Genomic DNA, 14367 nt, shown 5'->3' on the forward strand with positions numbered 1-14367 from the left:
TTCGCAACAAACAACGCAATGCCCGACGAAAAAAAAACGACGATTTGCGATCAAACCTTATCTTAATTTATAATTAACAAAAAAGGCATTTAAAGATTATTATGTTTTGGTCTGTCGTGAACTCGCACGTACACTGATCACTCGAAGAAGGAGAAAAATCATGTTGTTTTATCTTTTTATTACCGTGCGAGCGAGCCACATGTTGTCCTGACTATGTTCACGACACGAAAAAAAAACATATTTATTGCAGTAATCTCTCGCTCAATCGATCTTATCTCATTTTTTGGAATTATAATCTGCGTTTGTCTGACGTTTATTTTATTGCTGCATTGAAATACGTAAGATTAGCATAATTTAAGAAAACGGCAAAGAGATATTATATTGTAAAAATGTTTGTTGACGAAGCACGTTCTCAAGATTTTTGGGTATTAACGGGTTGTCTTCACGAATATATCAAATATATTAGTAAAAATGAAAGAAAATTAATCAATACATTTTTCTATTTCAGATCGTAAGCCAATGGGTTCATGCAGTAAGTCCAATATTTGCTTAAATTTATTTGGGTGAGTTCACAGAACTACATTTTGCGCAATTAATTACTTTCTTCTTGTTTTTATTTTCAGATAGAAGACAAAGAAATTATTGAATGTTCTCTTCTCTCAAAACTTGTGAGGCAGGCCCAGATTGTTCTGGTATTGAAAAATGGTGAACGTTTTGTGAGGTACAAAAACGGATTAAAAAAGTTTTTTGGTAAACAGATTAATGGTAGAATCATTCTATGCAGTTTTAAAGAAAACATACCAGAATTGTCGGAGACATTGATGGAAGTCACATAAAACGTCTCTTTAACAATTTTGTAACTAGATTAATTAAACCGAAAAAAGTTCGACTCAAAGTTCCTTACTGGAAACTTTTCCAAAGTATTAAAAATAACATATTTTTTAGTAAGTTCACAGAGCAAGAAGTAAAAAGTTCATTAAAATATTGAAAAAGATGGGAACGACAAAAATGATGGGAACATATTTGCGACTTTTAACATATCCAAAACATCAAAGTTACAAAAACTTAAATTTTGAACTGCTCATGGAATCTTAAGCAATATTTAAAATAATTTAAGGTATGCACTGTTATTCATGCTATTTCAGAATACGCTCAAGACAAAACTCGAACGTAACATAAAAGCCTTTACAATTATTTTTACTGAACACACTTATCAATTAAAGTAAAAAAGCATGGTAATTTATGAATGTTTGCTTTGTGATTGAGGATTCATTCAATTCAAATTTCCAATTGGCATTATTTTTTGTTCAGCTGCTTTATTTATTGTCAGCGAAAAAAACTGGATCTTACCTTAAATAAGGTCAATCAAGTATTTATCTTTAACTGCTCGTCATCATCTCTCGTTCGTCGTCTTCTATTCAACTTCATCACCTTATAAGGTGCACGCGCTCTTAAGAACAAGAACAATTCGAGTGAAATACTTGTTCGATATTTTTTGTGTCCATTCCACAAGCAACAAACACACTGCATGAGTAACAATAAAAAGGAGATGCATAACAAACGAAACAAAAAAAAAAGCTGAAAAGACGAATTAAGACGGTAATAAAATGAAGATCGGTGTTGTATGTCGTGATTTATAAAAATAAAATAAACATATTCATAGAGTGCAGTTTATAGTTTACTTGCAATCACAGCCTTCTTGCAAAGAAGCTGCGCGCAAGACAGAAATACGAAGTTGAATAAAAAAAAAATAAACAAGAAACAAGTAAAAGAGTCATATAAAGGCCGTGAGAACAGTTTACAATTATGAGTTCCCAGACTCGTGCTTCGTTGCTAGCTAGCAGTAAAACAGTAGAATAACACACACACTAACCACACCACACCACGAGACACGAAGACGAACAATGAACGGGATGGTAAATTTTATTGCTGCTGCTCGCATACTTCATACCTCACCTCCTCGCCTCACGCTGTTTATTCATCTCAAAGTCACGTTCTTTGTTGATTTTTTTTTTGGTCAGTTAATTTTTACAAGAAATTTGTCGCGTCATGTCATGTCACTGCGCGCGATATTTGGCTTGATGCGAAGGCTGAATTTCGTTGGAAATATTCTTTCAAAAACCCAACCAAAACCACTAATTATGAAAAGAAAAAAAAATAACGCTCGTTTTCTGCTCGCTCATCCATGATAAGCATGATTCTCGTTTCATTAAACAACATTTAGCAAGAGAAAAAAAAATGAACATCACGACTTCTGTTCCACGCGTCCCGTCTCGTATATTGATTTATCGCATTAGTTTTTTTTTCTCCTCTCTCTCATTTTTCGGTCCATCGGTCGGCAGTTTGGCACGATTAACAAATTTTCGAATCCGGAGATGAATTACCATTAATTTAAATAATAAACATTTTTTATGATGGATTATAATTTCACGTGGACTTGACATCTCATCGTCTTCTCTGTTTTATTATTAAATATTATTCGAATGAGACAAATATCGAAGGGGCATTGATTGCCTGCAAGTTCAAACAGGTTTACAAGACAAATGTATTGATAGACAATAAGAATAAAAAGAAGGAAATTTTTACCGACACCAACAAATTTACACAGCCGCGTCAATTACCATGATTATTAGTATAATAAAATCTTAATAATAAATGGTGCCGAAACATACAATTAACTTCATTGGTTATAAAATTTTGCTTTTTTTGTTCCTCTCGCGCTTTTTTTTACAGACTGCCATGCAAATAATTATAGAGCTTTGTGCAAATTCGTTGTTGTTTTTTTCAGCTGTAATTTATATTTAACTCTTTTTATTATTATTTTTTTCGTATTACCTTTTTATATTTATTTATTTCTGATTGGTCATTTAGGCTGATCTGGCTTCGTTCAATATAAACAGAAGCATTTAGTAGCTTAGCATTTTTTTTTTGCCTTAGTTCTTAATTTTCGACCGAGAGAAGATAATTATCGGCAAATTAATATAAAGTTCTTTTTGTATTGTCAAACAGGCAGACGATCTAATTTTAGGAAGTTGAAGCATTTCTTTGAAAAATTGGTATAGCAGCGATTTCGAACAGTCTGTCTGTTTAAGGTAAGTATGATATTTTTAATTAAAAAGTAAAGTAAATGAAAATTTTATTAAATTGTACAAACCTGAATAAACCTGCATCGAATATATTTCAACTAAAATATAATGACACAAACTATTCGTTGGGAAGTATCTTTAAGAGACAGAAGGTTGAAAGGCTAAAGGAGAAATAAAGCTTCTACGAACAACTGTAAGTGTGTAATTCAAAACTGTGGACCTGTGACTAAAATCAACAAGAGATTCATTTAAAACTTCTTGTTAGCGGACATACATACATGGAATGCGATACGGCTAAAAACGAATCCGAGTAGTAGACATTTGGAGGCAAAAATTAAAAAGAGTTCATAATTTATAGTCGAAATTAAAACAATCATACTTTTTCATGTTTTTTGTCAGGTGTATTAATAACAAATTGGTTTACAGTAAGATCAACATTGAAAAAGCATTGGAAGTTCCAATACATTTACTGGGTAAGAGTCGAAAAAATCGACGTTCTTAAGCAAAACGTAATATGGCTATAAAGAATTATCATGTAACGTCTGTTTATTCGTGAATCATTATATCGAAAGTACTTCCAAAAGCTTCTAAAATATACCTAAAAACATAAAATGAAAAATTTTTAAGAAAAAAATATCAATTACTTAGGTAACTTCATGCTCCTTAAATTATTTTGCTTTTGTTAAATTTTTCGAAAGACATTTGAACATTATATCGAAATGCGCTCTCATCTTCAGTTCACCTAAAAGTCGCTAATTTATTCTTCATGCTTGCATCTTCTTCATCTCCGACTCATCTTCGCACAGTCAAATTTTTAATGTGTGTTTGGTGGTTAAATAAGCACTTATTTAGTTGCACCTTCCTCGCATTCCTTTCTTAATGGCAGCTGAAAATTAGTCTCTTCTCAGCTATTTTTCGTCGTTATCGTTGTTAACTAATAATAAAAAGGGACCTCTTAAAAATATTTTTACGACAAATATCGTGAAAAGGAATTAGTTTTTTTTTGCCTCAGTCAGTTATTCGTCGTTGTTTTTGTTTTTATTTGGTCAACCTCAACAAGATATTTACTTTGACTTTGTAAAGTAAACAAAATGCGACAGACCGAAATCGCCTATTCTTCATAATTTCTTTTCATTGTTTCTTTCTCTCACTCGATATGATGTCTGCAGTGAAGAGGCATCTTCTCGATGTAGCAATGCGAGATATTTTTCAAGATTTTTTTTTTGTCGTTTCATAACGTTTTGTGTTTTGATGTCTGCCGTGTGTGCAAGTCGAAGACACTTTTGTTTACTTATCAAGTGCACTTTGTTTGGTGAAGAGATGATTATGTGTCAACTCGCATCTCTGGCACTGTTTTGTTTTACTTTATATTTTATGACTGTCAAACAAACAAAATTCGTGGGAAAGGTAAATAATGTGCGACGAGATTTTTTTTTCCACAGAAATTTTTACCAAAAAAAAATTATCTTGCCCAGTCGCCCATAACGAGGCAAAAAAAAAACGCACCGAAAGACCGAAAAACGACGACGACACATAAAATATCTTAATCCCTTTTAGTTAACAACATTTAAAAATGCATGACATGCATCTCCGTGGTAATAAAAAGCCTTTAGCTCTCTTTTAAAAATGCATTTCTCAAAGCGCGTGCATGAGATATATGCCTCCGATAACTATTTATATTTCATTTACATTCACATTATTATTATTATTATTAAATTAAGATATTATGAATATTTTTATATTCCGTAACGAACGTTGCACGTTAATTTTTTTATTTTTTTGTAATTCGTGGAATGAGATGAAATACATAAAAATAAAAAAAAAATCAAAACTTGATCAGATTTAAGCTGCAAGAACTTAAAAAATGAAGCGAGAACGACACGTGAAGTTTTTTTTCTTCGTTTTTTTTTTTGGGAGGAACAATTTATGATCAAGATATTATTGAAGAGATATGAAATTTCTTCTCCTTTTTTATGTTGATGTTCATTATACGGTGCTGTCTATCATTGTTTCCTTCACACCTTTTTATTGCCCTTCAGATACACGTACCGAGAGTAAAATTTGTTTATTGCCGTTTTACGGGATTTTTATGATAATTATTCGATATGTTGCGGGAAAAAGGTGCGTTATTGGATTGAAAAAAAAATGTGGAGGTCTGTCTGTTTAGTTTTTGACTTCCGAAAGATATTTTTATAAAGAGAAAAATTAACTAAAAAATTAATAATTAAAAAAAAATAATTTTAAAAAATTTTATATTTAATATTAAAGTTAAATTAATATTATTATTTATAAATTTTATTTAAAAAAAAAATTTAAATGAATTTTTGAATTAAAAATTTTTTTTTTAATTATTTTTAAGGCAATTAAAAATAAATTGATTTTTTAAAAAGTTTTTTTCTAGAATTTAATTCTTGAAATGATTTTTTTTTTAATTTAGATTCTAAAACAATTAAATTTTTAATTTAAAAATATATTTTTATGAATTTTTGAAAAATAAAAGAGTTTTCGACCTTTTTTAAGACATTTGTGAAGGAATTTAATTTTTTGAGATTTTTTTAATAATTATTTAGGATTTTAATTTAATTTTTTAATAGGTTTTTTTAGGTACCTTAAGGTCCATTCTTAACAAATTCATTAAATTTCGAATAATTTTTCGCCACAAAAAGTCATAAGAAAAATAATTTTTTGATAAATTTGAAACTTTTTGAAATTTTTAACCTTTTTTTTGAATCATGAGCTAATTTAAAATATTTTTAGAGCCTAAGAAAGATTTTTTAAACTCAATTTTAATGAATTGAACAACTTTTTAAAAATATTTTTTAATTAAAAATGCGCTTTTATAAAAATTTTCTCACAATATCCTTCCATTTTATTAACAAAGATATATCTTGACTCCAGATTACCTTTTTTTCACCTCCATCATTAATATTCTAACTGCGTCCCTTGTCTCTTGTAACGAGTTTATAACAACATTTCTCCACGAAAACTGTCAAATATTAAATTCGAATTAATGTAAACCCATAAAAAACTTTTAAAAAGTAATATCCATATCCATAATAGTTTTTTTTTCGTCTTCGTCGAACGAAGATGATGAACCTTACGAAAAAATTAATTAACTCACAAAACGAACAAAATCCTCGTTAATGTCCGTATTTCTCGTTAAAAAGGAGAATCTCGTTAAGCTTTACTTATTTCTGCGGTAATTACTCATTAGCATACTACATTCTCCTCGCTTTCCTTGCAATTTTTTTTTCGCCTTTCGCACATCAATAACGAGACATAAGATCGCCTCGAGCCCAATTACAATTAATTATCTTTGGTGTAAAAACACCTTTTTAAAAAAAAATCATATTTTTTTTGCCGTGTTTCATTAAATGCGGCTTTGTTTCTCCCGCGCACTGACAAACCGACGCGTAATTTGAGTTGACGTTAAAGAGGCAGTTAATTAGAAAATTGCAATTTTTGCCACGGAAAAAATTCTTCGATGCGACCGAAAATGAATTTTAATTTCGATTTAAATATTTTGAGTCGACGACGATTCAGATTCAATTAAAATTTTTTGAAATAAAAATCCACGGGAGATGGAAGGTGTAACAACTTGCACTCCATTAAAGCAAAAATGTGCCAAAACGTTAACGACAAAATATTTTGCCGGAGAATTTAAAGTGAAATTGCTGAAAAAATTGAGAAAAGGCAAAAATAATGGTAATAAAATGCAAAATAATATCACAGTAATCAAAACGGCGAAATCAACGTAATAACAACAACAACAACAACAAAAATGAATGTTTTGTGCAAGTAGCCAGGTGTAAATTTCGCTGTAATAATCACACGTTATTAGAGGTGCAAAAACATAGTCATTTGATGCAAAGATTTTAATCTCACGAACGTTTTTATGGCTGTTTTATTGGATGTGGGGTTTTTTTTTTATTGGATGTACCAAACAACCAGCATAACAACGAAACAAGACGCAAGACAATTAAAATTTATTAGTAAAATTTTATTGGTTTTAACGTGAAAATAAAAACTTTTAATTTTTCGGGGATCTTAATTTTTTGGGAACTATACGATTTATCGAAATTTCGAGTCACGAAATTTTTTCAAAAACGAATTTTTAGGTGTCCGTCTAAATTTTTTTTTTCGAAAAAAAAAATTGGAAAAAGTGAATCATTAAAAATATTAATTAAAATTTGAATTAAATTTAACATTTTTTTTTCCTTTTTATAATTTTTTTTAGACTTCGCACATAATAACGAAAAAGATTAGAAAAATCAAAAATTTGAATTATCTTTGGTGTAAAAACACCTTTTAAAGAAAAAATGGATATTTTTTTTGCCGTGTTTCATTAAAAGCGCATTGACAATAATTTGAATAAATTAAAAATTGATTAAAAATTTTTTCAATATTTAAGTGTAAAAAATTTTAACCGAAATGAAAATTTCGATTTAAATATTTTGAACGACGATTCAGATTCAATTAAAATTTTTTGAAATAAAAATTTTTTGGAATAAATAAACAACTTTTTCATTATGAAGAAAATAAAACGTTAACGAGGCCCTTAAATATTTTGCATTAGATTTTTGCTGAAAAAATTGAGAAAAGGCAAACCAAAATTAATAATTGCAAAATTATCACAGTAATTTTTTAAAACGGCGAAATCAATAATTAAAACAACAAAACAAAAATGAAAAAAGATTTTTTAATCTTTCAGCCTTTAAACCAACATTTAAAATAAATTTCATCAAAAAATTATTTTTTTTATGGCTGCTTTATTGGATTTTTTTTTTTATTGATGTACCATGCCCAGCATAACAAAAACAAGACGCAAGAAAAAAATTTATTAGTAAAATTTTATTGGTTTTTAAATTGAAAAAAAAAAAATAAAAATTTTTAATGGTTAATTTTTTGGCCTATTTTCATTAATTTTTTAAAATTTTTAAAAAAAAAATTTTTTTTTAATTTTTTTAACTTTTATATTGAAAATGATATATTATAAAGAATTTTCTTCTCTAAAAATTTTTTTTCAAAAACTAGTGAACTGATGTTTTCACATTTTTTTTTCAAATTTTTTTTTGTGAAAAAATATTTTTCAATTTTTTAGTTGAATTGCTCTGAAATCAATTTTTCACAAGAAAATTTCTTCGTTAAAAATTTTTTTTTCGGAAATCATGATTTTTTAAATTTTTATTTACTTGCACTAAATATATAACCTTAAAATCAACTAAAACATTGATTATTGAGAAAAATTGTTTAAATGTTTTCATTCTTATGAAACATTTTTAAAAAAATCTTTTTTTTGTTGCCCCCCAAAAAATTTTTTGGGAAAAAATTTAATTAAAAAAAAATTTGGAGCGGCCTAATGCAAGTAAAAAAAATTTTTAAAAAAATTTTTAAATTATTTTTTACTTTAAAATTTTAAAATAATGATAATTTTGAAGAAAATATTTCTTAATAATTTTTTTTTTAATTTAAAGGATTTTGGTGAATTTTTTTAAATATAATTTCAACAAAATAATTTTCCAAAAGCTCCAACATAGAATTTGTCTTAATTTAAAAAAAAGATATCAATTTCGATTCAAATTTAATCAAAAATGGCAGAATATAAACTTGCCTTTTTTGTAAGATCGTAAGACATTCGCTGAAGTAATGTTCGTTTTTGACTTGGTACACGAGAAAATTAAGTGTCCTGAGCTCCGAACCAAATTGATTCGCCATCAACCGACAATAAACCTGAGATACGAACGCTTTTTTGAGCTGAAGCATTGCGAAAATGAGTTGGCTAGATCCGAGATTTTTTATAGAAGCGCTTTGTCCTTTAACCGTTTTAGTGGCTTGTACACAAAAGAAATGTCTGCTAGTAATTTTATGAAATCTTTACTGTGAGAATTTGATGAAGATTAAGACAAAAAGATGGGTTTTTTTTTAAATTGCTATACATATTTATCTTGTTTGTGTCACTTTTTTAATTTTTAAAAAAACCTTCAAAAAAAATTAACGAATTCTGACTAAATTTATTAAAATTTTTCTCATCTCATAATTTCATTACAGCATAAATTGCGAGACACTTTTGTAATAAGACTGACTTTTGAGGACTGTTCCCAACTCTTCTTTGGTCCTCCACTCAAACGCTGTCTTGGCATCGACATTTCCGTCTTTATGATCTCTCAAAACAGCTCGAAAGAAGAAAACTTTCGCTCCGACGGACTCTCCTCGCTCGCCTTTCGGATATTTGTACTTGTAAAAGCCACACGGAGCATTTCCATAAAATTGCGCTTTGACTTTATCGCCCGCGATTTCCTTTAAAACTCGTTCCGCCGTTTGTCGAAGTGTTTCGCCTTCGATCCATTTGCCTTGTGGCAAGCAAGTGACTTGAGTTTTGCCCAAATTTTGTTTCGCAATGAAAATTAAAGTTTCATCCAGCTTCCGATTGAGCGATTTGACGTCATTTTTCTTATCAGCAGCTGTTGTTCTTGAAGCCATTTGAAACTTTTCCAATTCTTCGTTGCAGGCATCTTCGAAATCCTGCGCGGTTTGTTTCGTTGCATCCAAATCGACATCAATTTCGCCTTTTGCGAGAAGTTTTGCTTGAATTGCATCACGTTCCTTGCGTAGCTCGTGGTCGCTACGTAAACTGTTCTCAAATTCAATCTGGTTCATTAAATTCTACAAGAAAATGAATGAAAAATTAAATTTTTAAACATTTTTAAGGTAAAAATCCCGAAAAATCCTTACTTGAACTCGTGTTTGGACATCATCGAGAGGTTTTCCGATAATGGGAAGTCTTTCGAGCAACACTCCGGAATACAAATCCCATTTTTCTGTTGCGGCAGGCGATGATTGAACTTTTGTGCAGAGTCCTCGAGCGACGCAGGCAGTCCTGAGATGCACTGACAACAATTGACCGACGTTTCTCACAATCATCGCAGGTAATTTGTGATTTTTTTGTGAATTTTTAAAGGTTTGTTTTGCTTGATTTTGACAGAAGCGAGTCCCGAGGCACACAATAAAAAAGTGTGATGCCAATAAAAATTTCTCTGTGGGTCGATTTCCAGTCAAATTCCCAGCTAACGCGATGGAAATTGTTTTGCCGTTACCTCGGAAGGGCCTTGACGAAGCCTTGAACTAGATTTTGCGACCTTCTTTTCAAGTTCACCCAATTTGATGACCTAAAATCGATTTTTCTTCCATTTTTGGGAGGTTTCTTCATTAATAAGGATGTTTTACAATTTTTGTCGCTTTTTTTACTTGAATTAAATGAAACAAATTAAAAACTTTAAAAAATTTATCAAAAATTTTCGTTTTTAGGCTTTTCTTGTAATTTTTCAAGAATTTTTTTAAAAATTTAAGTTTCAAAAATTTTTTGTTTTTTGAATTTTCAGGAAAAAAAAAATTTTAAAAAATTTTTGTTCTACTTGAGTATGAATTTTTATATAAAAAAAAATATTTTTCACAAATTTTTATTTTGAATAAATATACTTAAAATTTTCCTAATTTAATTAATTAAATTAAAATATATTAGATTATTTTAAAAAATATATATTTTTTTAAATTAAGTAATTTGAAAAACAAAATTTTTAAACTAAAATAAAATAATTTGCCTTATTTTTAATTTTAATTAATTTAAAATGTTTTCACATCAAACATCAACACGAAACTAATTCCATCAAAAATTAAATTCAGACCAACGACACGAGTGCGATGCAAAAATTTCAATTTTAAAACAAAAAAAAATTAAATAAAAACATAAAATTTTAGCAAAAAATGTTACATTTACATTCAGTAAAATAATTAAAATTTTAAAGTTTTCAAATTAAAAATTTTCAAAAAACTAAAATTTTATTCGAAAAAAAGAAGGAAGGAATCAGGAAGTTTTTTATTTAGTTAAAAAATTTACATTGCAACACTTCCGTTGCACAAAAACGGGTCATTGTACAAAAAACATGACAAACGTGAGTCGGGCCTTCAAAAAAAAGGATCTTTTTTTTTGAACTGCTAAATACCGACGCATCAAATATCAAATATTTTTTTTAAATGTTTTTAATTTTTTCACGTAAAGCGCTTTACTATAAAATGAGCTTTCAAATGCGTAAAAACATCAGAATTAAATTAAAGATTATTCTATCGAGAACTTCAAAAGGATTAAATTTTTTTCAATTAATTTTAAAAAATTTTGATGAAAAACTTAAAACTTTCCGTTGCAGTTTTCTGCGGATTAATGGCAATTTCCTACTCGCATTTGGGCATTCCTGATGCAAGATGCCCACCATACGGTTCGGAATGTCCTTCAGCGCAACCGACATATTTGCCACACGAATTTGACGACACTCAGTTTTATGTTTGCGCTCAAGGACGAAGAGTTAATCTTACTTGCCCACATGGTACTCGTTTTAATCTGACACAAAATGTAAGTGAACTTTTTTTTGATTTTTTTTAACTGAATTTTTATGTTTTTTATGTAGGCTTGTGCTTGGCCTCATGTTGCAGGAGGAAATTGTTTGGAATCTTCAGCGACAAGTGAAAGTACGCATCCAACTACTCAAAGTTTTTCAACAACATCTAGAAGTACGACTTCACACCCTTGGACTTCTTCAACGAAACATAAAAGTAAAACTTCAACAACTCCGAAATCTAAAACGACATCTAAAAGTACAACTTTACCCCCATCTGAAAGTACGCCTTAAATCCATTTATATATAATTTTTTTAAATTTTTTTTATTAATTAATAATCTAATTTATTATTTTTTTTAATTTAGGTCATCCCAATTTTCGTTCAAAGTTTTTATCCCATGACTCATTCCAGAAGTCGATAAAACAATGGAACAAAATGAGGAACAAGTTTTTCTCACACTTTTTCAAAAAACATTAAAAAAGTTTTTGTTAAACTTTAGGTTTTTAAATAATTTTAGCAAACAAATAAATATTTTATATAGATTTTTTATTTATTTATTTTATTTTTTTTTTTTTTATTATTTTTTTTATTATTTCTTTTTCAAAAATTTGAAAAAGAAAAAAAAAATGCCAAAACTACTACCTCAAAAAAATTTAATAAATATTTAAAAGGTCAAAAATTTTAAATTTGCCATTTTATATAAAAAAAAAATTAACTAAAAAAAAACAATATAAAAATATTAATTTTAATTTATTATTTAAATTAATTCAAAAAAATGCGAAAAAAAATTTCTCCTCTTATTACCAAATTTATATAGCGGCACTCCCCACAATTTAGCGAAAAAAAATTGACAAAAAAAATTTCACCCAAAATCCTCTTATTACCAAATTTATATAGCGCCGGGTTGGCGTCAAAACTTGTGTTGCATTTCATAAGATTTTTTTATAGTTTTAAAAAACTACAAAACTTAGCACTAAAAAAAAAATATAAAAAAAAAATATTAAAAAAAATATTTAAAAAAAAATATAAAAAAAAAATTAAAAAAAATATTTAAAAAAAAATATATTAAAAAAATAAATAAAAAAATAATATAAAAAAATGTAAAAAAAAAATTGCAGAAAAAAAATTAAAATTTAAAAAATTTGAGTTAACTTTTTTAAATTAATTTGATTAAAAATTAAAGTTAAAAAAGTTTTACATGGAAAAAAATTTGAATTTTTTTTTCTGGATTTAAAATAATTAAACGGAAACAAAAAAAAATTTAAATAAAACAAAAATATAAAATAAAATGTTTTTGGGGGACATACCTAATTGTTCAAAATTAATCATTAATTAATTAATTAATCAAGAAACTATCTCTCATTTTTTTCAAAATTTTTTATTAATTTTATTTCATTATTTTTTTTCATTTTTGTTTTTTTTTTATTTTTTTTTAAATGGGAGAAATTACAAAAAAAAAATTAGCGAGGTTTGAAATAAATTTAAAGAAGCTTAAATTTCGTAAATAAAAAAATAATTTTATATTTATTTTTTTAAATCTATAAACTTTATTCATTCAATAGTTTTTTGATTATAGGACAACTCAATAATGAATATTGACTTTAAGGACGCTTACATAAAAGGAGGGGGTTAGTGCAATTTTTTTCAAAGAATTCGTTAGTGGAAGAAATTGTCTGGATTTTTTTTTGCAATAGATTTTTGCCAATTTTTGTCATTTCCCGTAACAAACTCTTACGAAGTTCGCATTTTCTTCGCTTGGTTTCTGTGGAATAAGGGGTTTTAGGGTTGAATGTGCTTCTAATTAGCTTTTAATACTAAAAAATGGTCTCTTTTCTTTCATTTATCGAGACAACTTACACCAAAATATCGTAGTTGGGACTTCCCGTGCGACGAGTTTCCAAGAATTTCAAGTGATTTTCGGCGGATAAGAAACTTCCTTTGACTGCGGGGTCGTTTGCCATGTCGTCGCGCCATTTAATCTACAAGAAAAAAATTAAATTTTTAGATTTTTCTTTGAAAATTTATAAAAATTAATGAAATTTTACCAATTTTGCGAATCTTTCGGTATCCAATTCGTACTTATCGCTGATAAGAGTGATAATGTGCGATCTTTCGGTCCATGGCCACAACATTAAATCCACCATGCCGGGTCTGTCGTTGCCCCCGAAGAACTTTGTGCCGCGTTTTCGCAACTCATCTTCGTACAATTGCAATCCGGTGGCAACTTGACGTACGGCATCCGTGACATCGCTCGCCGAAAACGTGTAAATTTGATACATTGGCCCAATTACGGATGAAAATCGCTCAATTAGGATCTTGTCGCGGGCTTTTCTCAGCGGATCCGTGGAATGTAACTTCACTTGGGGGTATTTTTCGTCCAAATAATCGCAAATTACGAGAGATTCGATCAAAGGCTCTGCTTCTCCGGGGATTTCCAAGGCTGGCACCTTCATCAGAGGCGATTTTTGGACGAGCCATTCGGGTTTTTCGGTGAGATTGATGTAAACAGTGTGATACGGGATGTTCTTGGCATCCAAAACCAGGTGAACTCGTTGAGCAAAGGGACAAAAACGCATGGAATACAACACCAACTTGTTATCTTTCGGGAGTTGCGGCATCGATGAACCTAAAAATGTGCGTAAATTTATTAATAGAGTGATGATCTAATCGTCGCTACTTAAAAATTCATCGTCTGGAGGTTGATGACACTTAATCCTTCGATTAAAACTCGAATTTAAAGCAAATTACCTTTAGAATAATGCTTTCCGTTGTTCATTTTCGTGGATTTTTCCAACTTTTCACGGCAAAAATAATTTTTTGCGAGCAATTCTCACACAAAATCCAATAAATACGCGATTTCCTTCCAGGAATTTCGAAACCGGTTGATTATT

The 14367-nt window shown here is 28.9% G+C and overlaps 2 protein-coding genes and 1 long non-coding RNA gene across 3 annotated transcripts; 1 reads left to right on the forward strand and 2 right to left on the reverse strand.

Annotated features, from left to right (window-relative positions):
• Positions 1 to 9073: 9073 nt before the first annotated feature.
• Positions 9074 to 10074, reverse strand: LOC134830680 (large ribosomal subunit protein mL46). Its single transcript, XM_063844236.1, has 2 exons — positions 9819 to 10074; positions 9074 to 9749 (listed from the first exon to the last, which is right to left on the reverse strand). Exons 1-2 carry the CDS (start codon positions 10005 to 10007, stop codon positions 9129 to 9131), a joined length of 810 nt encoding a protein of 269 aa, XP_063700306.1. The 5' UTR covers positions 10008 to 10074; the 3' UTR covers positions 9074 to 9128.
• Positions 10075 to 11289: 1215 nt separating this feature from the next.
• On the forward strand, positions 11290 to 11994 carry LOC134832060 (uncharacterized). Its single transcript, XR_010162036.1, has 3 exons — positions 11290 to 11490; positions 11546 to 11756; positions 11841 to 11994. It is a non-coding gene; the product is annotated as an uncharacterized LOC134832060 (long non-coding RNA).
• A 1014-nt stretch (positions 11995 to 13008) lies between these two features.
• Positions 13009 to 14362, reverse strand: LOC134830053 (pyrimidodiazepine synthase-like). The gene is made up of 4 exons (XM_063843408.1): positions 14225 to 14362; positions 13522 to 14102; positions 13334 to 13455; positions 13009 to 13238 (listed from the first exon to the last, which is right to left on the reverse strand). The coding sequence occupies exons 1-4, from the start codon at positions 14250 to 14252 to the stop codon at positions 13208 to 13210; spliced, it is 762 nt and encodes a 253-aa protein (XP_063699478.1). The 5' UTR covers positions 14253 to 14362; the 3' UTR covers positions 13009 to 13207.
• Positions 14363 to 14367: the final 5 nt, after the last annotated feature.

This window comes from Culicoides brevitarsis, chromosome 2, assembly GCF_036172545.1.
Source record: "Culicoides brevitarsis isolate CSIRO-B50_1 chromosome 2, AGI_CSIRO_Cbre_v1, whole genome shotgun sequence".
Classification (NCBI taxonomy): domain Eukaryota; kingdom Metazoa; phylum Arthropoda; class Insecta; order Diptera; family Ceratopogonidae; genus Culicoides; species Culicoides brevitarsis.